Here is a 24896-nt window from a genome sequence, read left to right as displayed (position 1 = left end):
GAGCTCATGCTGTCAATCAATCGTACATTCAGGAGCAGACTTAAAATCAAGTCGTTCTTACTGTAGTTCCTATATCAAACCGCCTGAGGTAATAAGTACACTCCTAACGACTTGAGTTCAAGTCTAATGGGAAACATAATGAACTGTCAGACATCATTCAAAGATTGTTTTGTCAGTATAATAATTGCTCGGTCAGCAGACTTTTACCAATAATTGGCAATTATTTTTATTGAGTGTTGTGACGGCGTTTTAGTGGTGACCCGTTAATTATAAAGGTTGCACCCCTTCCCTTTTTGAGACGTGTCATCGCAATGCGATCTTTCAATCGTAGGTCATGACTTTGTTTTTCTTGGCGACTTAATTATCACCAAATGTACCCCGCCCAAAAGAAAAAAGGAATGGAAAAGAGGACAGCACGTCAATTTGTTTGTATTTTGAAAATAGTTTGGGTTTGAACAAAAAGTCAAAACAGTCAGATGGGAACACTAACACGAGCATTAATCATTACTTATACAAATAAGAACATTTTGAACAGGGAAAAAAAGATAATTATTTTAAATAAAAAGGGGGCAAAAGATCAAAGTAAATGTCACATCATAAACCTGTATGCTTCGTTTTTGAATGGACAAGGGCTCCATCCAAGGTTTTGTTTTTGGTCAGGGCACAACCCTCATGTAAATTGTATACGTCTAGTGAAACATTTTAAGGGCACCGAGGCAATGACCATAAGGTATGGACTGGCAATCACCTTTTCGTTGCCTCCGTGACCAGGCATAAGAACAAAAATGGCATGAAACTATCTCATTTTTTTAAAAATGAACTCAAACAGTACAATAAAAGATTGCACCATCGCACAGGAATCGATACCAAATGACCGGTAATAATACCGTCGAAGAAGCAAAATACTCGAAAGCGAATATTCATTGCGGCGTAGAGCCGTATTTACACCATCGCTCGAGTTTATAGTTCGAGATCACTGTGCGAACAGTTTTGGGTTTAATTAATTGGAAAATGGAACTGAAATAATATGGAAAGCTGTAATATTAAGTTCAAGTTTATTGTTATCTCATTATTATACTTTTGTGATAAAAAACTAAAAGCGAAATAACGCTTCCGTTTTTATAACCTGGTCAGGGATTTTTTTTTCTCATCGCACTCGGCATTTCTTAGTCTCATCTTAGTTGGGTCCAATTTCATGAAGCTGTTATGTAGAAATTACTGCTTAGCAAACTTATTATGCGTAAGAAATAATATGTATGATCTTCGTTATGCTTTCAAGCTTTATGAAATTGTGCCAAGAGCTTGCGGGCCGCGTGCCTCGTGGCGCAATCTTCTGGAACTTATTTTTAAAAGGGACGTCAAATAAGCATGTAAGGGCAAATAAAAGCAAAGGTTTCGCCAGAAAGGTTGTGTATGAAGAAGAAAGCGAAACTTTGATAGACTCTATTAAAAACACATCACAGTTAACTATTTCCTGAATCACGGCCGGCAGGAAGGTTTACCAACCACAATGCAATAACGGATTTCCGTTTCAGATTATTATGCTTCGATTTTGAAAAGACAAGGGCAACAAAAGGCATTTTCTCCTCGGTAAAGGCACCCTGTGAGGAAATTGTAAATTTCTACTGTAGCATTTCAAGGGCACCAATGCAACGACAAGGGGGCATGGTCGGAGGCAACCGCCTGAATTCGTTGCCTCCGTGAAGCATCAGGTGTGTCCATTTTTGGGGGAGGCAATTGCAATGGGGACACCAAGGCAGTTTCTCCTTGGTAGGGCACCCTCTTGAGGAAGTTCTTAAATCTATGGAGCATTTCAAGCAAGGGCACTGAGGCAATGACCAGATGGCATGGAGGCAATTGCCTTCAGTGCCCCCATCATATATAGTATCAAGCCTGCCTCTCGAACGATTCACACACATGCTTCTGAGTGCTGATATCGCGAGCCACAGAAATAGGTTTGAAATAAAAATCTGTGCACAGCCAGTTACCTGTTAGAGTCATGTTACTAATTTTAGTCGTCTAATATTTCGCCATGTCAGAAAGAAAAGATTATGGATTTAAAGGGTTAAAGGCACCGTACACTATTGATAATACTCGAAATAGTTAAGCATAAAAACATACTTGAGGCGCATTGGAGAGCTGGTGTTTTTTTAATGCATTTTGGGCTGGTACACCAGGTTATAGAATACTAGTCTTTTACAATATTTTTACGAAACTGCCAGTGCCTTTAAAGGCAGTGGGCACTATTGGTAATTATCAAAGACTAGCCTTCACAGTTGGCGTATCTCAACATTATGCATAAAATAACAAACCTGTGAAAATTTGAGCTCAATCGGTCATCGAACTATCGAGAGAATAATGAAAGAAAAAACCACCCTAGTCACACGTGCGTTTAGATGGTTGATTTCGAGACCTCAAGTTCTAAATCTGAGGTCTCGAAATCAAATTCGTGGAAAGTTACTTCTTTCTCGAAAACTATGGCACTTCAGAGGGAGCCATTTCTCACAATGTTTTACACCATCAACCTCTCTCTCCCCATTACTCGTTACCAAGAAGGGTTTTATGCTAATAATTATTTTGAGTAATTACCAATAGTGTCCACTGCCTTTACGCCCCTTTCGAAAACACTATTTTGGCTTGGGCTTTGGGCCTACACTCCGTCAGTCATTAAGGAACCGGGCGCTTTCATGACGGGGTTTCAATCAGACAGACGGATCCAAAGCCAGGAACCCAATCCCCAAAACCATGGTTTCGAAAAGGGCCTTAGACGCCCGCCATGCTCGCCCGCCCTCTCGTGAGTATTTTCCAAACATTAATATTATTTGTTTTAACTTGAAATCCCAATCCACCACGCTCAGTAGATCGTAACAAATAAGTTTTAAACATCCTTAACAATACAAAATCCCTTCCTTATTGAGCCACTTAAGAAAAGAAAGACCCCTTTTCGGACACAAGCAAATTCTTTCGAAATTAAATACTTTCAGAGAGGTCATTATTATTTATTTACGTTCAAACTTGTTTTAACTTCATTGAATTTTTAGCTCTAAACCAACAAACTCAATTTACTTATTTCATGTTACTAGATCATGACTTTCCTTACCATATCTAGTCCCAGGAATTTAAATCTATGGAGGGATTACTTCTTTAAAATCAGAAATGTAGGTTTTATAATCAATGTAAGAAAATAGAAACAGCTCTTGTGAACTGCTTATCAACCAAAATGACATATTAAAATGCAATAGTTAATGGGCTGGGGCCAATTTCATAAAGCCTGCAGGCATAAAAACTTACTAAGCACAGAAAAATATTTCTTAACAGAAACTGGTTACCTGCCAAAATTCCATAAAGTTTACATTGTTGCAACTGGTGCCCTTCTCATTTTATGCTAAGCAACGCAATTTGCTGAGCAATATTTTCTGCATAACAGCTTTTAAAATTGCGCCCTCTGATGTTTCAACCCCAAAATAGAGTCTCTCTGGCGGGGTCAAACCCAAGGCCATTACTTATTCTCTGCATTCATGAAAGTAAAGGTATGTAAAATAAAAGCACTTAAAAAAAAATTTAACGGTTTTGGAAGACTGTCGTGATTTTGTTGTTGTGCTTTAACTCAAAACAAAAGTCACTAAGCATAAAGAAAATACATTAACTATAATATTATTACTGGGCATAAACTACTGCACTAAAAAAAAAAACAATAGATCGATAAATCAACTGATTACACCAAAGCCATTCAAATTTTCCCAAATTCAGTTCAGGTTTTTTCCAAGTTGTGAAGGCTTGATAACTGTATGCCCAAAAAACCAATTGCTTTTTCACCACATTATTTGTGTGTTTTAGACAGGGGAGGATTGTGTCGTAACTGTCGCAAAAAAAAAAAAAAAAAAAAAAAAGCAAAAAAAAATGGCTAGAAATTAACTTCTAAACTACTATTGCACATAATAAAATACAGAAAATCCATTAAAGATACAGATTACATATACATGTAAGGCAGAGAAATTAACTTCAAATACAAGTTAATAAAAATATCAAGTTTTGATCAAACTTTTCACATAAAAAAACATGAAAAAGTAGAAAAAGGACCATCAGACAAAAAGTACCGGGAGTTAGCCGTACAAGATCAGACCAAGAATCATATAGAACCATTTTTACAAATATATACAAATCATAATTCTAAGGCATTCTTAGGGTATAATGAAAGACAAAAGTAATATTTTAAATTCTATTATAATAAGATCTATAAATCACTTTGTTTTAAACTAGAACGACTGATACCATACGTGCTTTGATATCGGGCGAAGTGTACGAGATTAAAATAAACATTCTACAAAAGATGTCTTAATCTGTAGGTAGGTTTGTTGATCTTGTGACAAGTTTCAAAGGTTGTGGCACTGATTTCAAACAATTTACTTGAAGGAACGATACAGAATTGGAAAGAAAAAAAAAATCCTGAAGATCACAGATTTCCATAAAACTTACTTAAGCTGTTATGTAATGTTCCTGTAAGTACATAGCCCAAATCTGAATTGGTGTCTACAGCTTTGGCTACGGGTGTTCCTAAGGACGTCCTATACCTCAACGCATGATGACGCGGAAATCTAGCTGTAGCCTTAGCTGTAGCCGCTTATTCGGACCGGCTTTACTTTGTGACGGGTTTAAACATTTATAGATAAAATCAGGGGCGGGGCCAGAGAGTCAGTTTCTAGGGGAGGGTCGTTGGTGGACAACGAATAATTGAGTGTTGTCATCAATAAAAATGAGTATAATTTTGCTCCCCAACCACTGCATCCAACACTGGGAGCTGGAATACAAGCATAACAGAATCTGGACTAATAAGCCATTTGCGAGTATTATTGGTACACTGACTTGCCTTAGTCGCAATGTACAATTTACATTTTAATTCCTCAGACTATAGGGTCAGTTGCTCTGTCAAATGGTTCAGGCCAAACGTTTGTATCGCAACCTCCAGATATGCAAACCCTAGTACCATTGTACCATACACATCCATTCAGAATTGTGTATGGGTGTTCACTTACATAACTAGGCAAAAGCTTGCCCCTTATCATGCGACATAGCAACTGTCTTGATAGTCTGAGGAATTCAAACTTAAGTGGCGGCTTGAGATCAAGCACGTCACTGTACAAGACATTATTCAAATCTAACTCGCAAATGGCTTATTTGGTGCTCTGATGGCCCTCAAACCTCTGACCTTTGTATGACCTTTAGTCCTGTGAACTTTGACCCTGTGTGGGGTCACAATACCATCTGGTATGCTGGAGAGCTATTGTGATGCTGTATAGAGTAAGAAGGCACAGCATCAAGGCACCGGATAACTGTGGAGAAAAAAAAGACGGGATGAAGAAACAATAATAATTTAGCGCATTTCACAATAGACCTAACCGTCTTAAAGGCACTGGACACTATTGGTAACTGTCTAAGATAGTTAACTTCTTTAATTAATGGAGCTTCCCATAGCAAAGAAATGAAATATGATCTACCTGTACAGCAAGTGTGTGCTTTCCCCATAGCTCCATTAGTTGTACTCGTAGTAAAGCCAGACTGCATGGGATATAGGAGTCTTTACCCCTATCACGACACCTAAGGTTCAAAAGGTAATAATAATCATCATATTAGTGGCTTGTTATGTAGCGAGCATATCTATCACTCAGTGACGCTTAAGGTACTTTGACATACACTACTTCATGCAAGGTATGTGGGATTACGCTTGAAATGTGAGACCTAATCCTTAGCACCATGTAATGGTTTACAAGGTGCTGTGGCACAATATGCTGCCAAGCAAACCAGGAATACCGGGACAAACCCCTTCTTTTCAACAAGTGCACTGGGTTCCGGGACCAACGGCTTAATGTCTCATCCAAAGGACGAAGCATCATGGTTAAGTGTCTCGCTTAAGGACACAAGTGTCACGACTGGGACTCGAACCCACACTCTGCTGAATAGCCACGGCACTTCCACATAATAATAACAAGAAAAGTATATTGCATGATTTCCACAAAAGAATATCAACAGCACATAAAAAAAACAAGAAGTTAACATTAGACAAAAAGTACTGACAAATATAATAGTACTAAAAATACTTTTCCCCCAACAGGTTACATGTTTCTTCTGTAATAAATTCTTATAATAGTTTGAGAACATTTCAAACCTACCTCCTGTAGAGAATCTTTATGAGTCCATTGGTATCGGAACTCAAGGCACTTGGAATACGAAGTGATCTCAAAACAGATTCATCGATGGTAATACCTTCCTCGACCAGACTAGCAAGATTAAACAATGCCTGCAAAACAAAATCAAACTTTATAGATTTGATTTGATTTGAAATGGTTTAATAAAATACTGAGCTGGCGGCGAGTAGGCTGGTGCTACAGACCCCTATGAAGGGTCACTGTTCCCATGGCAGACCACAAACCACTTATGTGGACACCTTGTGCCGGGACTCTGGTCTGCACTAGGAGAAGCTGCTAACAGCAATGGAAGACCAACAGGTTTGGAGGGCCATCATCCGATGCTCCGCATCCACTGAAGAAACACAGTCGGCCATTTTGTTGAGTCATGAAATGACTGACCGTGTTAGTTTGTGACATAAAATGAAAACCCTGGTTAGCTCTTTTGGACCAACACACCGTTGCTCTACCAAAAGAGCTAAAGAGCCAAGTCAATATCTTTGTTCAGGAGTGGCAGTCAGAAGCCATACAACCGTTGGCTGCCGTGTGGCCAGGTATCCCAAGTTTATGATACAACCTGGGATGCGGTAGCCAAAGATTTTGTGTGCACAGAAGAATCCGACATGGAATGACAAGGCTGCATTTAACACAAGCCTGGGGTACACTGTCTAGTAAAAACTGCTACGAGCTAGTAAACATCGCCTCTCAACTTGTACAGTGGGCTACTAAAAACTGTGAAACCTGTTTGAATTTAACATGATCATATTTCTTTCATTCAGATGTAAATTTTCCTTTATGTAATTACTTTTTGTCTAATGTCTATCTTTTTTTCACCCCAAGGCGCATCTACAGTATGCGCTTTACATGAATGGTTCATTTAAATACTACTTCGGCTTCTTCACCCGTCCCAAACAACACCCGACCAAGGGGACGAAAAGAAAGCACGAACAACGCAACTAAGCTCCAACTTTAAACCAAACCAACCGGTCCTTTTCAGGACCAACACACTTTCCTAAGAGAGATTTACAACACAATACTTGTGTTAATATAGTAAGGCATTCCCTCATACTATAATTAATCCAATCAAGTTTTATTTTATTAATAAAACTCACCTTCCATACCCTCTCCCACAATGGCAAAACATAAACTGGTTAAAGGAGCTCACCACTCACAATCCAATAGAAAAGCCAACCGCTTTTCACGTAAGTGCGAACAACAAAAACAGGTTAACAAGGAAAATATTCTTTCCAACCTTCACCCTGAACCTAACGGCAAACACAACCCATAACCTTTCTTTCTCGTTTGAGATTGGAGACCTACAGATTCAATTTGAATCACCCACACCGCAACTGAAGAGTGCACGAAATTGAGGCACGAAAACATGTTATTGCTATAATTATAAAGGGGATCTGAAAAAATATCCCCGCGGTCTCACCCCAACCCACACAAACCAATGACGCAACCGTCAGAACGGCTTCCTCGGTTACCCCAAATATATCCACCCACAACACATTTTACGGTTACCCAACCAACAGAGATATATTTAAACTGGCATGGGCCCCACCCATACACCTTGCAAACATTTGATTTGCAAACCTATGGTATCAAGTCAACAATCTCAAAATGTCACTGAATTGGACAGCGCCATCATTTATTTACCATTAAATACTATTATTATGCAAGTTTACTTTTTAGTGTTTGACTGTTATTTGCCAAATATACTGGTTGTGATTGCTAACATTAACGCATCAGAAAGACACATTAAGTATGACAATACATGTTTAAAATCAGGGCTTCTAACACTTCCTGGGGGCAAGTTAAGACCCAGGGTTTATTAGCCCGGTTGGCTACCTAACAAAAAGCTTAAGAGTAAGGCCTGAATAATTGCTACATACCTGAGGATCGTTCTTCTTGGCTGCCATTGTGTAGAACATTACAGCGGTATCATTGTCAGCCTCACCATTATAGCCATAGTAGAAATAATCCCCCATCTTCAATTGCGCTACAATACAAATATAACAATAATAAATAATAGTGGCTTCTTATAGACCTTATGCATTGACGTCATCCAGCGGCCATCTTAGTGGAAAAACGGTGACGAAACAATCGAAACGCACAGATTTGTACGCGCGGCGCACAGGATTGGCCAGTGAACAACCTCCTTTTGACCTCTAGGTGAGGGCGCCCTACTGAAATGACGTCATGTGCATAAGGTCTATATAGCGCGCATATCCGTCAGTCAGTGATGCTCAAGGCTTTTAGACTTGCAGTATATCCTGCAAGGTATGTGGGACTATATGGAATTATGTGATCTAATCCTCTAAAGCAAAGTGTAATGGTTTACAAGGTACTGTGGCGCAATATGCAGCCAATCAAACCAGGAACACCCGGGCGAACTGTTTCCCTTTTTGATATAAAGGTGCACTGGGTTCTTTTACACACTGGACCAAAGGCTTTACGCCCCCATCTGAAGGACAAAGCAATGGTCGAGTGTCTTGCATAAGGACACAGGTGTCACAACTGGGACTCGAACCCATACTCTGCTGATCAGAAACACCAGAGTTTGAATTTGGTTCTCTTAAAGCCATTGGACCCTTTCGGTACAGAAAAAAAAAAAAAGGTTCACAGATTTACAAATAATTTACAGGGTTTACAGAAGGTAATGGTGAAAGACTTCTCTTGAAATATTAGTCCATGAAATGCTTTACTTTTTGAGAAAACGGTAAAACAATATAAATTCTCGTTAACGAGAATTACGGATTTGTTATAAACACATGTCATGACACGGCGAAACACGCGAAAACAGGAGTGGGTTTTCCCGTTATTTTCTCCCGACTCCGATGTCCGATTGAGCCTAAATTTCCACAGGATTGTTATTTTATATATAAGTTGTGATACACGAAGTGTGGGACTTGGACAATACTGTTTACCGAAAGTGTATAATGGCTTTAACCGCTCGGCCACGACACTTCCACTTGTCTTGTGAAGTATGCGGAATAAAATATAATATAATAAAAAACTTTAAAAAAACTTACAGACAATGTGAGGCGTCCTAGAGTGGCTTGACATGTTATAATATCTCCACTTGCAGTCGGCTCTAATGAAGCTGGACACCACTCCATCCTTCAAACAAATCAAACAAACAAATTAGCAGTCTGCAAGGTTGAACACTCTGTGTGACCAACTAAAGGGGAGGCAACTTTTTTAAATTTAAATATCAAGTTGTAAATCACAATGAAAACTGACTGGGTAAATTTTAAATAATTTGGTTTTGAACCATGGTCAACCTGGAGTAGTGGTGTCTTGCCCCGCCTTCCACCTGTGGGACGCCGGTTCGAATCCCAACGGGGGCACTATGTGGATTGGGTTTTCAGTCCCTACCTGACTGTGTGGGTTTTCCCTGGAATAATTCTCTTGGGTTTTCCTCCAACATCTAAAACTGAAGTAATCATCTTCTCTTCTCGTTTGGCCCTAATTAGAGCTTTGAGAATATTAAATTTAGATCCAGAACAAATACTAGATCAGGATTTGAACCAAAGGCCTCTTTTGATAGCGCGCTCTGCGTATGACTCTAAGGCCGGTTTAAAGTCGGTCCCGCGATGGAAATCTTGACGGGCCACACAGTTTAAAGTCATCCCTAAGGCCTAAAAACTGTGTTCTTTTTTGATCACGCGTCAAGAAAACCATCGCCCGACTAGCAAGGCATTCTGATCGTACACCGCTGGGAACGAGGTTGATAAAAACTTACATAGTCTTCTTCACAGAGGTGAGCGACGTTGAACTGAGCAACCTCTAGCCCAGTCTCGGCTACCATCATGTAGTATACGATGCTCTCACCCCTGGATTGACAATAGAAACTAGGGATAAGCGTCTGGTAAGAAGGTACGCCAACAATACACCACCAAATCATGACCGTTTGAAACTTGCATAATAGTTTGAAACTTATGCGTTCAAGTTCTTTAAGCAAGGAGGTACTAAGCACTCAACATAGAAAGAAATTTGCTGCAGAGTTGAGGCAAGAAGTTCACCTATAGTGCCCGGATGTGGATTTTACAAAGACTTAAGACTAGTCCCATCTCTAGTTAGGACGATACGGAAAGGTTTACGGTTACACCATGTAATGACTATCTCTAATGAGATGGGGTGGTTCTGAAAAGAACTGTTGGTTTCAACTCGTAGTTTCGATCAGTATGCTCTGATCATCTTCTGATCGAAACGTCGAGTTGAAACCAACGGTTCTTTTCAGAACCACCCCAACTCATTAGATATAGTCATTATACCATGGTGCTACCGCAAGCCTTTCCATATCAGAGTTAGGAGGAGTTACTCGATTTAAGTCTGTAAAAGAGTCCTAGAACTAAGTCTAAGTTAGGACTATCTTTCGGAAGTCGACCCCAGTGCCTTTAATACGTACCATGATCCAGACAGATAGGCATCTAGACCTTTACGTAATGCCATCCCTATCTCTGGGTTCTGCTCACCGACCAAGCGGGACCAGCTGAAACAATGAAAAGAATAATTATAATAAAGAATAATTATAATAATCAATTATCAATTCTCGGTATCGAGAATAACGGATTTATTCTAAACACGTGTCAGGGTGGGTTTTTCCGTTATTTTCTCCCGACTCCGAATGAACCTAAATTTTCACAGGTTTGCTATTTTATATATAAGTTGTGATACACGAAGTGTGGGCCTTTGGACAATACTGTTTACCAATGTTGTGCGATTGCTTTAATGACTTTGATAGAAAAAAAGTAGTTTTACGATCTCAGTCTAAGAAAAAAATCTCCCCCCTAAAAAAACCCCTCCTCCACGAGTTCAACGCACTTGACTCCCGGCCACACTTACGAGGCTGCTTGTTGACTATTCCTCGACATATTCTTCGTTCCTTGATTGTATATATCACCAATGACCCCAGCAGAGTCTATATGACCTTTGTTTGCTGCCCTCTGGAAATACTTGAATGCCATTTCCTGGAAATAATAAGAAGGAATAATAACACGATCATTGTTCGGTTTTGATGATGTTCTGGGAGCTCAGCGTGGATACGGGTAAATGTTTTGGCTTTTTATTCCATTCGTGTCAGAGAGTAGTGGGTCGTAAGTGCCTAAGCAAAAGAAAGCCTTGCTTACAAAGGTTTCTTTTTGTGGAACAGTTTGCCCGAGCAATTATGCAATGAGCACGCCTTTTTATATATATATTTTTATTTTATTTGCAATGCTCAAGTTTACACAGCACAAATTACATACCAAGGAAAAACAAAGAGAGGAAAAAACAGACAATCCGGTAACCTGGCATCTTATTTAAAAAAAAAGGTCATTTTCTAAGACCAAATTTGTACAGGTTGTTGTTGTCCAAAGCTATTTTTTCTCCAATGTGTAATGAGCTTCATTGTTTTCTATGTACTGGGGTTTACAGAGTCTTGATTTTTTCTTCTCCAACTGGCTATTTTTTCGCTATTTACTCTGCTTTTGTTTCTGGTGGTATAGAGTGCTCCTATAATAGATGTTAAATTTGCATCGGGGATAAAGAATATTAGTTTTGGTTTTTACCCATACACCGATGTGTGTTAGCACTGTATACTCAGTACTTTCCCTGAGTGCTCCTGTTGCTTTTATGGGATTTGTTTTATCACGTTAGTTTCTGCCTTGTTCTGTGTAATGCTTTTCTACAGGGCCCCAGGGAGAATAGCGTTTCGACTGTGATTGGGCAACTACGGTAATAATTCCTGGGAAGGAGGTTGCATCATTCCAAATTAAAACCAAATTAAGAAGTAGCCCAAGTTGTGTGAGGCATCCCTGTGCCCCATCATATCTACTAATTTTAATGAACCAATTCCAAGGGATTGAAGTTGCATCATCCCAAATTAAAACCCAATTGAGAATCACACTCACCTGATCTGCTTGCTTGCCGGGGTACCGACCCGTCTTATACATGTAGCCCAAGTTGTGTGAGGCATCCCTGTGCCCCCTCCTATCTGCGATGTCAAACATCTTAGCCGCCTTGACGGTATTGTCCTGGAAGTTCAAGGCGTACCAACCGATGGCTGTATAGGCTGGGGCGTGACCCTTGAATGAAAGCGAAAAGACTTGTTTACATAAGCTGTTTTGAGGTATGGTGGACACATAGGGCCTACATAAACTACATGTACATGACTCAATTCACCCGATGTCATCATCAGAATAATCTTGGATGCGCCATTTTCGTAGACAATGTCACTGTCAATATTCAGTGAAGTGCGCATTTTAGGGGATGCAGCGTTTATACGTAAACCTGTTGACCACCAAAAGGGTGAGTATGGCACAGTCGCCGCGTGTGACCATGGTGACGCATGTTCACCCATTTACCTGACGTCATCAGCAGAAAAATCTTGAATGCGCCATACTGGTGGGCAATTTCACTGTGCGTTTCTATATATAACTCAATGCTGCGCGTTATGCAGTAAAGTGAGCATTTTAGGAGACGCGGCGTTAACACACGTAAACCTAACTGCCCACCAACATGGTGAGCGTGGCATTGGTCGCTGCATGTGATGCGCGTGCAAGGGGTCAACAGGGCACTTTTTTGTTTGGGTAAATTTGTCTGGGTATACCCAATCTAGAGTGTACCCTTCATGCGTTTTCACTGCGTACATGGCGTACACACCAAGCGGACCAGTTTCTCAAAGTGTGCAGTGCGTTATCATAGTTTGTGTTGTCGGGTGCGTGTACGCAGTCGCAGTGAGTATGAACGGGTCAGAAGTCGGAAGCCATACATCAAATAAATGCTGTGCAGGTGGATCACATCCAAGTTTACGATACAACCTGGGAAGCGGCAGCGAGTGGATCACCTCATGGGGATGCGAATTATTATATCTTATACCAAGCGATAAACCACGAGGGAAATTCATTGGGTAAATTTTTGTGACCTCCCATAAAAATTGGCACCCATTAAAAAAAAGCAAAACAAAACTTACCAGCTCGGCCGATTTGTTGAGATGTTCTAATGCTTTATTGATATTCTTGTCAGTTCCTTGCCCCTTTTATTAGAAACAAACAATTTTAACAAAGTAAAAATTGGGCTGACAGAATACAAAGATAGGTACATTATTTATTACCTTAACTTTTTCAAATTCCTTTATGATATGTTTCTTGAAAACTAGAGGATTGGAATGAATGTACTTTTCCAATAACCAACGATAAACCAACTCTTTATGATATGTTTCTGTGAAGGGGGTAACCCTGTTTCATCCCTAGGAGTAGGTGGCAACAGCCCCTGGAAAAATAGTTGATTTGTAGGCCACACCTTGAAGTGGCCTTCAGGCCTTGTGTGTATGGCGACTTGCCTCTAGCTACCGGGCAATCTCGGTGGTCTAGTTGGTATGACACTGCTCTAGGGTTGCAAAGGTTGTGGGTTCGACGCCTGTGATTTTTTTCACAGTACTCGGGTAAGTACTGACAATACAGTGCTAAGTGTATATGGGTAGAAACCAAATTTAAAGGCAGTGGACACTATTGGTAATAACTCAAAATAATTATTAGCATAAAACCTTTCTTGGTGACGAGTAATGGGGAAAGGTTGATGGTACAAAGCATCGTGAGAAACGGCTCCCTCTGAAGTGCCATAGTTTTCGAGAAAGAGGTAGTTTTCCACGAATTTGATTTTGAGACATCAGATTTAGAACTTGAGGTCTCAAAATCAACCATCTAAACGCACGTGTGACTAGGGTGGTTTTTCTTTCATTATTCTCTCGGGAGTTCGATGACCGATTGAGCTCAAATTTTCACAGGTTTGTTATTTTATGCATAATGTTGAGATACACCAACTGTGAAGGCTAGTCTTTGACAATTACCAATAGTGTCCACTGCCTTTAATATAAAATAAATAAAAACAAATAACAAAATTTATAGACATGTTCAACCAGTTTTCCCTTTGAACAACAATTTAACGTACCCGTAGCAACACAATACCATAGTCATACAATGCCACTGCATTCTCCGGCATCTCCTGAACAGATTTTTCATAATATTTGACGGCCGTTTTTATGTCCCTCTTTACTCCCTCAGAGCCCCAAAACTTCAGTCGGGCTATCGAAGACTGCCGCCATAAAGTTTGCATTAAAATGTTACAGAATATAGAGCAGAAAATGTTAGTGAATGTGTTTAATAAAATGTTTTATACTTTGGGTTTGGCATACCAGGCAATTTAGAAGCAACCAGTTCCGCTGTCATTTGGGGTTTTGTCCCCTGTGTTTGTGCCACCAATTATGGAAATTTAGTATGATGAAATATTTGAAATATTGACACACTTCGCCATAGTGGGGGGGGGGGGGCAGATTTCGTCCCCAGTGTGTATTTCTCCCATACACTGATTCAACATGAGCTAAACAAAGTTAATTCAACAGAGGGAGCATTACAATTAATTTATTTATTTAATGTTTTTTTTTTTTTTTTTGGGGGGGGGGGGGGGCCGTGGCAAGAATCTTCTGCCATTTGAGAAAACTCCATTAAAGATTTTCGGAGTTTCGCAACAAAAACTCAGAAACTATACATCCTTTTCATCTGTGGGTGTTTTAGATTGACTTACTTGTGCCATAAAACTTAATGGATGAGCAGTTAATCTGCCTTGGGCAGTCAGCAGCTTTAAGCCTGGTTCATACTTCCTGCGAATGCGATACAAATTTTGACGTCAACAATTCGCAACTCATAATTTGCGTCAGTTGAAATGTGCTGTGAAATATTTGCTGCAAAAACATTCGCTGCAAAAACAGCCATGTGGCGTCAAAATATGTATCACATTCGCATTTGCAGGAAGTATGTATGAGCCAGGCTTTACTGGTTTAAATGCATGATCCAATTAAGTCCACTGTTTGGACAAGAAATTACATGGAGATAACAGGTGTGAGTTGTCAGATGAAAAGGATGTTCTTATTCTAGCCTCTTTCTTTAATGGAGATTTTTATTGGTCTCTTGTAGTAAAGACACATGTTTCAAAGTGAACGGCGGCTGGATGCCTTCCAAGTTGCCTTAGACTTGCATGCCAGTCCCTCACAATAAAATTACCTTGAGTTGTATTATACCCATGTCATACTGAGCCACCTCATCCAGGGGGTTATCTCTGAGGTAGACTTGGTACAAGTCTAATGCCTGTTGTACATCACGCCCTACACCCATCTGACCCCAGAAGAGCACCCGGGCTAGGTCAAGCTACACAGAGGGAAGGGAGAATGGATGACTGAAGGGGAAGTCAAGGTGGGATCAAAGGCTGGAAGGATCCATTACCAGGATAGGGGGTACCTTGGGTAGAACCAATTGGGTTTATAAGGTAGACGCCAGTAGCTGATTTCACAAAACGCTAGGATTTGAAATCTCGTATTAAGACGAGTAACTAGTCCTAACTTAGGATTAATCTTAAGGTTTACATGTTGCAATGCAAGGCTGGGACTCGTCCTAAGTCATAAGATTAATCTTAAGTTAGGAAGAGCTTTGTGAAATCGACAGCTGAGCAATTTCCCCTCATGCACCATTCACCAAAAGCTTGCATGCAATTTTTGGTGAAGTACATTAAGCGCCACAAACTTTGGCAAACGCAAGCAGTAGATGACGAATGAATAAATCCGAGGTTTAAAAATGAAAACAGACCAATCAAAAGATCCCCCTCATACAGAATTAGCCAATCACATGCAATAATAATCCAAAGTTAAAACAAAGTGCAAACAATAGCACTCTGCACTAATGATGTAAATTTTCCCGACTTGTGCAGAGCTGCCAACATTTGGACGTGGTGGTTGGTGCTAGGAAAGGGTAGAGCTACCACCATTTGCATTTTCAATCAGGGCCCAATTACATGGCTCTGCTCACCGTTAAGCAAAAATCGACGCTAGCGGAAGCAGGGAATTATGTGCTTACGTCAAGTGTATTTCACAGGTTAGCAGAGACTTTTGGCTCTAGTTCGTGCATACTCCACTTTACTAGGCAATTACGCTTACACCTCCGTAATTCAGCACTTGCACCGTAAGCGGACAATGGTGATCATAATGGTGATTTCGCGGTAAGCAGACCCATAAAATTGGAAAAATACAATTGAATTTAATTCTTTCAAGAAAGTTCAAAGTCCAAAACTTAAGAAGATAAAAACAACCTGGAAAAATCACATGCCAGGGCCTGATTTCACAGAGCTGATTAAACAGCAAATTATTGCAAATTCTATTTCTGCTAAGCAAAAATAAGCAGGATACCAGTCTCAGACGGTATTTGGCTGGTAACCTTATTCTGGTAAGCATAGTTTAGTTGTTCCTAGCTACTTTTTGTGCTTAAGCAGCTCTATAAAACTTGGCCCGCTTGGTTTATTTTGAAAACACAAAACCAAAACAAAAGTGAGAAGCTTTGAATCGAACTCAAGATCTAAGAATTAAATGGTGTAGAGAAAACTTACCTGAGCTTGGGCAATTCCTTTCTTGGCTTGGTACTTCAACCACAGAAACTGATCGCTGCTTTCTCCTTTATGAACACGCAGAGATTCTGTGTCTGTCAGTCGAACAAACTCCGTCATGACCTGCTCATCCACCAAAGAAAAGAAGTCAAGTAGAATTTTGTTTGAAGTCCGAGTGGGCTTTAATTAAAAACCATTAAGGGCACTGGACACCATTGGTAAAAAAACTTATTTGGTAATGAGCAATGGAGAGCTGTTGATAAAATATTGTGAAAATTGACTCCCTCTGAAGTAACATAGTTTTTGAGATAATTTCTCACACAAAAATGAAAAGACCTTAGGCCTGAAGCTTTTTATTAGTCATCTGAAAGCACACATTGTAAAACAAGGGTGTTTTTTCTTTCACTAGCCTCGTGCACCTTCATTGACCAATTGACTCCAAATTTGTTAAACATTTGTGCTAGCAGCTCTATGAAATTGGACCATGATGTCTTACTGATTGCTAAGTTCTGAGGCTTCAAACCCATCGACCAACTTTTTGGGGTTACTGGGGCGCCAGTAACGATTAAAATGAAATATGAAACTACTTACAGCATCAGGGTCGTGCCTCTGCCTGTCCTTTAAAGTTAGTGAAGCTAGATACTTTAAATAATCTAGAGAAATAAAGTAGAAATATTTTATTATCAAATATGGTCTCAAACTGAATGAAGACAGAACACTTCATTTAACATCGTAGACCCAGAAGAAGGGCGTAAGGGTCATGAAAGTTGGGATAAATTTGAAGTCTCTACCTTCATGTTAAAATATTGTAAAATGTCAATATTAAGTTTGATACACTTTCAGAGCGAAATTTTAAACATGACATTACCGTACAGCAAAAATAAATATATCCGTACATATGAACTCAAACAGAATGAATACAAAACACTTGATATGACATTGTATGAATGCCGTAAGGCTCTAAGCCAGTAAGAAGAGCTAATGGTCGAGGCAAGGTCACCGTGGTCAAGTGGTTAGACTGCAGGACTTGCAATCACAAGGTTGTGGGTTCGAATCTCCAGCTAACCGCTGATTTCACAATGACTAAAAAAAATATTGTGTAGTTACTGAATCACAATTTCTTGATTGTGCCATTCATAATCATAGACGTTAAACCAATGTTTGTACGAGAGAGATTGGCTGTTGCCAGCTTGGTGTTTATATCCCCTTGTGGGAGTTTGCCGAGTTCCCTTGATGGGAAGATCATCTAATCAAACAACCAAACAACAAACCTGAAACGAAGGGTAGCGTTTCATGGCCGATAGGTACAAAAGCATCAAGTTCAAGTTCTGGTGGCTAAGACACCGGAGTGGGTTCCAATCCCGGTCGTGGCATTTGTGTCCTTGAGCAAGATATTTTACTATAATTGCTTCTCTTCACCCATTCTCCAGTGTATCTTTCTTCAGGGCACACAATCTATGCACATTTGAAGCTTATCGAAAAAGGAAATTCCAAGACTTAACAAAATTGAAGCTCTTCATTTTGATTTTAAAATTTGTAAAACTTACTATATGAGAAGTCAAAATCATTCGGTGCCGCCTTCAGTCCGAATGAGTGATGATTGGCTAAGGCCATCATAGCTAACCGGTTCCCTTCTTGTGCAGCAACCAGCCAATACTTGTATGCCTGTGGTTAAGATTCAATAAGGAGAGATAGAGTTAAGACAGTATAGGGTAGTGTTAAAATTGGCGGCTATGACTGCAATAATTGTTAAGGCATTGGGCACTTGGTCATTACTCAAACTAAATGTAAGCACATAACAACTTACTTACTTGGTAACATGCAATAGAGAGCTGTTGATAGTATACAAATATTGAGTGGCTCAGAGTGAAATGGGAGGAATAGTCAAAATAGAGAAAATGGAACAGTCAAAATTTTACCGAGCGAATTAAAGCCACTCAATAGACTGTGCAAGTCTCGCGCGCGCCGGAGCGAGAAAACACGACAACTGAATAACTTATTTTTTTTATGAATCAAATCTTCGCTTAAATTTTTTTTATTAATGCCGAATCTGAACAACAAAAATACCCATTAGAGCTTGTTTAAATTAGTTTGAGCTTTTTAAACAAATACACAATTATCGGTTAAAGTCTATGTATAGACAAAAGTAAAACTCTGGGACAAGGATGTTTGTTTGATCTTAAATGTTTTTAAACCCCTTTTGTAAATCTACGCCCAAATGTGAAACTACGGAAAGCTGGTTTATAGATAAACGCGTGACGCAGTTTAAAGAGGAAGCTGACGCCTACGCGACCAATGAAAAGGCTTTCAACCCCGCGCAACCAAAACAAGCGTCTGCGTAAGTTTCGTGATCGGAGATGGGCACAAATTCTTAATTTTTTACAAATAACCTGACCTGAGGTCAAGTTTTAATATCGGTTTTTCTTCGTTATTATGTTGACTTTATTTTTACTTTTACATATGTTGTTAATTAGTATTACATTTTTAACAACATATGTCATTTTTATGGTTATAAACTATATTAAACTAAAGTAATGGACGAAACAAAATCTCCCCAACGTAAAACTCCATAAGGTTGGGACCACAATGGTCCCGGAAGTTCAAATCTGCGCGAGACTTGCACAGTCTATATTTGTTTTATATAACTGACATTTATAGATCCTTGTCATTTGGTGTATTTTAAAAGTATAACATTATGAAAAATCACACCAGGGGTCGAAATTAAGTGTATTTCCATGGTAGTCAGCAGGGCTAGTGACCAATAATTTTTAGTAGCCCTGATTAGAATTTGGTAGCCCGAAAGACACATTATGTCTCGCGTCACGGCTCAAACTTTACAATACACATATAGTTCTTTATTGTTTGTGATGATGATTTTTGCATTATTTTTCCACTAGTCCGTCGGGCTATCAAACTGGAAAAATGAGTAGCCCGGCTGTAAATCTGGTAGTCCCGGGCTAGCGGGCTAGTGGCAATTTCGACCCCTGCACACACAACCAAAAATTATATAGCGGCGCGTAGCGGCAACAATGCACAAATCGGATCACAACCTTTTGCACAGGTGTGTTTTAGGAGCGGCGCAGCGGCGCTGTACTGCTCAAAAACATTGGGAACAAGGATGATCCTAACTGTTGAATGGGAAATGCTTTTCCCCATGGGCGAATAGGTCTTTTTGATCGCCAGTGCGGATGGGAGTAATAGTGAATGTCACGTGAAGTAAGTTATATAATATAAAACATTGAAATGCCTCCCTCTGAAGAAATGTTGTTTTTGAGAAAGAGGTAATTTCTCACTCAAATTATAATTATGCTATTGAAAGCACACAAAGTTGTGCAACAAGGGTGTTAGTTCTTTAACTATTTCTTTTTGCAACTGCGATGACCAATTGAGCCTAAATTTTCACCTAGATTTGTTATTTTATGCATATGTTGGGATACACCAAGGGAGAATACTGGTCTTTGACAATTACCAAACGTGTCTAACTAGGTGTAGCAGATCAGGCTTATTCTCCGAGAGATTAAGAAAACAAACTAATTTGACCCTTACCTCGTTTTGATCTTGTGCAACATTCACACCACCATCGTACAAGGTTCCCAACATGTAGGACGACTGATGGTTACCATAGCAACTAGCCTTTCTGAGGATGGCTACGATGGAGGAGATCTTGGTCAGGCCGTCAGCCTGTGTGTAAAAATGAAAAAATTAAAAAATACTCTCAAACATCAATCTGCTATATGATACGTGACGCTCAAGTAAAAAATAAGGCACTTCCTGCTAAAACTCATGGACGGGTTGGACTGCTCGTCACTTCCTGCTAACATTACCAAGAAGCTCTATTCAAGTAGGAGGCTAGAATAACAACATCCTTTTCATCTGACAACTAACATATGTTACCCCTTATGAAATTCTTTGTCCAAACAGTGGACTTGTGTCCTTAAGGAAGACACTTAATATCGATAATAACGAAGTCTTATATAGCGCACGTATCTACCAAACAAGGTATTCAAGGCGCTGAGTATATACAAACTTTCAGAAAGATAGGTTATTGCAGTGATGAATTCTGAGACCCAATTATTTAGCACCTTATAGGGTTTACAAGGTTCTCCGGCGCATACAGCAGCCACAGCCAGGAACACCAGGGCGAACCTCTTCCCTTTTCGATAAGTGCACTGGGTTCTTTTACATGCGTTACACAACACATGGGACCAACGGCTTTACGTTCCATCCAGAGGACGAAGCATCATGGTTAAGTGTCTTTGCTTAAAGGAACGTTACAGAACTGGTAACAAACCCAAATCGTGAAGATCACAGATTTACATAAAACTTACTCAGTCTAATGATGATGATAAGTGAAAACATCCCTTGAAATATTTCTGTCTGAAATGTCATATTTGATGCGAAATAAATAATCTAATTTCGCGTTTGGAGTTTATCGCTCAGTGAGCGTTTTATTCATTTTGTGTTGGCATCGATGCAATGCAAAATTTGTAATCGGTTTTTCATTATTCTCTCGAGACCAAGATGGCCGATCGATCTCAAACCTCCACAGGTTTGTCAATTTATGTTTATGATGGATTACATAAAGTGCTTACACTGTCAGCAACTGTTTTGTAAGCAAAACCAATTCTGTAATGTTCCTTTAAGGACAAAGGGGGCAGGACTGGGACTCGAACCCACACTCTGCTAATCAGAAACACCATAGTTTGAATCCCATGCTCTTAACCGCTCGGCCAAGACACTTCCACTTAAAGGCACTGTACACGTTTTATAATCAAAATATAAATTAGCATAAAAGCTTACTTGGTATCAAGCAACGGAGAGTTGTTGATAGTATAAAACATTGTGAGAAACGGCTCCCTCTGAAGTAACACAGTTTTTGAGAAAGAGGTAATTTGTCACTAAAATAATAAAATACTTCTGGCCAGAAGCCTTTCATTACTATCCGAAAGCACACTAATTTGTACAACAAGGGTGTTTTTTCCTTCATAGTTATCTTGCAACTCCGACGACCAATCGAGTCCAAATTTTCACAGGCTAGTTATTTTATGCATATGTTGGGATACACCAAGTGAGAACACTGGTCTTTGACAGTTACCAAACGTGCCTTTAAAGGGTGTTATAGTTTTTGAGTTTTTTGTGTGAACTCAGAAAATCTTGAAAACTAGAGCATTAGAATGTTCTCTTCAAACCAAAAGTATACTAGACCCCTATGACTCACCAAGTGTTCTGTAGCTTTATCATGGAGAATTCTGCCGATAATATCAAAGCTTTTTTCATAAGTTCGATAATGAAGTGAGGCTTTTCTTAATGCTGTCCAGAGATAGCGTTGACCCCGTGGTGGGGGCTGCTCCCACGGAGGACATAGATTGGTTGTATCGACGGGCGATTGAGTTGGAAGACTGAGAAGCGTTGAGAATGAATTGGAGCAGGTTTCTACAAAGATAAAGAAGTGTGAACTATTAATTATCAGACTCCAAAATGGTCTCTTAACATTACATAACATAACATAACATAAATGCATTTATAAAGCGCTTTAACACTGTTTCAAAGTGCTGTACAACCAAGAAAAACATTAAAATGCACGATAAAAAACATCAGCAAAAACAGCAATATGGTTTTAAAAAACACAACAGTTAAAAAAGAAGCAAAAATTGTTACCTGAAGGGAGGGTAGCAGTTTACCGAAGGAAATTATTAAGAAGGATTTATAACTTTGCATGGTGGAAGTATAACTAAAAAGGAAATTGCGGTAACACCATTTGGATGTCGTGTGTTTTTAAGTAGTGTTGGTTCTGAAAAGAACCAGTGGTTAAAAGTCTTACTTTTGGCAATAAGTGACGACTGGCGATTTAAATACAACTTGTAAACTCCACTCAACATTTTGTGGAAAGCGTCGCATGTTGAGTAATGATTGGATATTTTCTCCATCAATTCTGGTGTTGAGGAACTCTGTACAGGCACCTGCCATAACAAAAAATACAAATGCGGATATTTAGTTAATATAGAAAAAAGGAAATATTCCTGCATTGTTGGGGTATGGCGCAGCACAAAAGACATCAGAGTGAAGTACATGGCATTTCATTTGCAAACCTACTTTTCTTAAAGTCACCTGGAAATAGAATTTTTTTTCTTTCAAACATAAGAGTATAAATTATGCTTACGAACAATAAAACAATTTTTTTAGTAATTGTTTGTCACGATTTATATGTTTAAAAAATAAGTTGTTTGGGGGGCTGACTCCGCCTACCCCTTTTGTGACATCAATCGAGGCAGACTTTGCCTGCAATGCGTATAGTAAACACACGTGCAAAGTACATGTATGTCCAAGTCGTGAGTTGGTACATTTCAAAAAGTGTTTTTCTGCATTCAGCAGCAATACACCTGGTTTGAAACGTACAAACTCACGACTTCGTCCGTACATGTACTTTGCAATTGTGTTTACTCTACGCATTACAGGCCAAGTCTGCCTCGATTGACGTCACGAACAGCGCCCTCTCGGGTCGGGGTCTACTCTTAAATATGTAAACAACATAAGAACTGATTTTTTAAAACCTTAGTTTAACTGTTTATTCACATTCCACTCATCAAAACACATATATTAGTGACAAAAGCTTTATTTTGAAAAAATACCACTTCCAGGTGACTTTAAGCAGAGTACTTCAACAATAAATAACTAAAATTTCCCCCCAAAAATTGCAACTCTTAAAATGAGAAAAGTTGAAGTTTCTGCTTAGAAATACTATAGGGGTTATCACCAAATATGGTGCGGCACCAATTACATCAGTGTGAATTGCATGGTATTTTGGCTGGTAACCCGATGTTGCTAAGCATCTGTGAAAGTTTAGACTCTAATGGTCATCGAAGTTGCAAGAGATTAACGACAGATTAAACCTCTCTCTTGTTGCACAAATTTGTGTGGCTGCAGATACCTACAATGTAATAGCCTAAATGCTTCAGGCCCGAGATCTTTTACTAATTTTGTGAGAAATTACCTCCTTCTCAAAAACTTATTACTCCAGAGGGAGCCGTTTTTTACAAGTTTTATACTATCAACAGCTCTCCATTGCTCGTTACCAAGTAAATTTTTTATGCTAAAAATTATTTTTGAATTATTACCAACAGTGACCAGTGGGTTTATAACAATTGAGACTCCAAGTAATGCTTTAGTACATGAGTAGCATTATACATCGCATGTTGTCACTAGAGGGCGGTATATAGGACGAGTGGTACACTCCCAACGACCAGTGCCTTTAAGGGAGGACTTGTCTTGTCCCCTGACTCTTACTCACTTGTTTAGCAGCCTTTGTCCTCCACAGCCAGGTATCTGCAATGAATCCTTTGAAGGCCATACTGGCACTGCTACCGCCGAGGTGCATCAGCCCTTCTGTTTCGTCGTACTGTAATGGTTTCTTGAAGTTGCTGTTGCTAATATGGGTTTTACTCATGTTCTTACCACTGCTTATAGACATGGACCACTGTGGGGGAAATTGTAGTAAAATTAAGTGTTTTTTACGAAACCACGGCTTCGGCTCAAGATTCGGCTAAGGCAAGCTTGGCCCTGACAATTTGTGCATGCTTTGCGTACACACTCAGGGCTTCAGACATGAGAACGGAGCCTGAAGCCGAATCCAAAGCCATGGTTTCGTAAAGAGCCTATTTTGTAAGTACAAAAAAAAACACTTTGCAAATTGACCTTGAATCGAAAAAGCTGTTGGCAATCAATTCAAGTTTTTTTAATGGTCTCTATTTTTTTTTTTTTTACTGTAGCAGATTATTTCTCAAAAGTATACTTTGGAAAACAGAGAACAAAACTACATGTAATTATGAACATGATGGATGATATTTAATGGTCACACAGTAGGGGGGTTGACCGTGTATTGTGTACGCTTTCGCCCAAGGTATTATATTGCAGGCTAAGGCCTGTATGCTTCGTTTTTTAAAGGACAAGGGCAACAAGGCATTTTCTCCTCGATAAAGGGCAAGCAACTATGGGGAAATTGTAAATTTCTACTGTCAGAGCATTTCAATGACGCAGGGGGTATGGAGACAATCGTCTTTGTTACTTCTGTAAAGAATCAGGCCTGCAGGCTGGCGTAGTTTATTATCCAAAACCACAGTGGATGATATTGATTGGTCACACAGTAGGAGGGTTAGTGTATACCTTGCTGCCGTTCTGTGTGTAGACAAGTTTCACCCATTGTCTTAGTGGGACGGGAGTGCTTGTTAAAATTCCTGATGCTTGGTCATCTTCAAGTACCGTTTGAATATGAATTAAACCTTTGAATAAAAACACAAATAAGTG

At 39.5% G+C, this 24896-nt stretch overlaps 1 protein-coding gene across 2 annotated transcripts in view; it reads right to left on the bottom strand.

Annotated features, from left to right (window-relative positions):
- Nucleotides 1-3560: 3560 nt before the first annotated feature.
- LOC139951447 (protein sel-1 homolog 3-like) overlaps nucleotides 3561-24896 on the bottom strand; it is a 31173-nt gene continuing 9837 nt past the window's right edge. The window contains exons 5-23 of one of the 2 annotated variants that reach the window (XM_071950352.1): nucleotides 24756-24871; nucleotides 23884-24069; nucleotides 22417-22555; nucleotides 21814-22028; nucleotides 20142-20276; nucleotides 18143-18260; nucleotides 17187-17248; nucleotides 16599-16718; nucleotides 15227-15370; nucleotides 13141-13203; nucleotides 12080-12253; nucleotides 11034-11158; nucleotides 10597-10680; nucleotides 9931-10021; nucleotides 9218-9305; nucleotides 8078-8184; nucleotides 6168-6295; nucleotides 5496-5595; nucleotides 3561-5330 (exon numbers count right to left, since the gene is read on the bottom strand). In XM_071950352.1, the coding sequence (XP_071806453.1) occupies nucleotides 5220-5330; nucleotides 5496-5595; nucleotides 6168-6295; nucleotides 8078-8184; nucleotides 9218-9305; nucleotides 9931-10021; nucleotides 10597-10680; nucleotides 11034-11158; nucleotides 12080-12253; nucleotides 13141-13203; nucleotides 15227-15370; nucleotides 16599-16718; nucleotides 17187-17248; nucleotides 18143-18260; nucleotides 20142-20276; nucleotides 21814-22028; nucleotides 22417-22555; nucleotides 23884-24069; nucleotides 24756-24871 (2306 nt within the window). In that variant the 3' untranslated portion in view covers nucleotides 3561-5219. Of the gene's footprint in view, nucleotides 5331-5495; nucleotides 5596-6167; nucleotides 6296-8077; nucleotides 8185-9217; nucleotides 9306-9930; nucleotides 10022-10596; nucleotides 10681-11033; nucleotides 11159-12079; nucleotides 12254-13140; nucleotides 13204-14117; nucleotides 14262-15226; nucleotides 15371-16598; nucleotides 16719-17186; nucleotides 17249-18142; nucleotides 18261-20141; nucleotides 20277-21813; nucleotides 22029-22416; nucleotides 22556-23883; nucleotides 24070-24755; nucleotides 24872-24896 lie in introns of both variants that reach the window. The other variant, XM_071950353.1, reaches the window with a different exon arrangement.

The sequence above is a fragment of the Asterias amurensis genome, chromosome 19 (genome assembly GCF_032118995.1).
Source record: "Asterias amurensis chromosome 19, ASM3211899v1".
In the NCBI taxonomy this organism is placed as follows: Eukaryota; Metazoa; Echinodermata; class Asteroidea; order Forcipulatida; family Asteriidae; genus Asterias; species Asterias amurensis.
The sequence above is the reverse complement of the archived record's forward strand: the minus strand, read 5'-3'. Positions and strand labels throughout refer to the sequence as shown.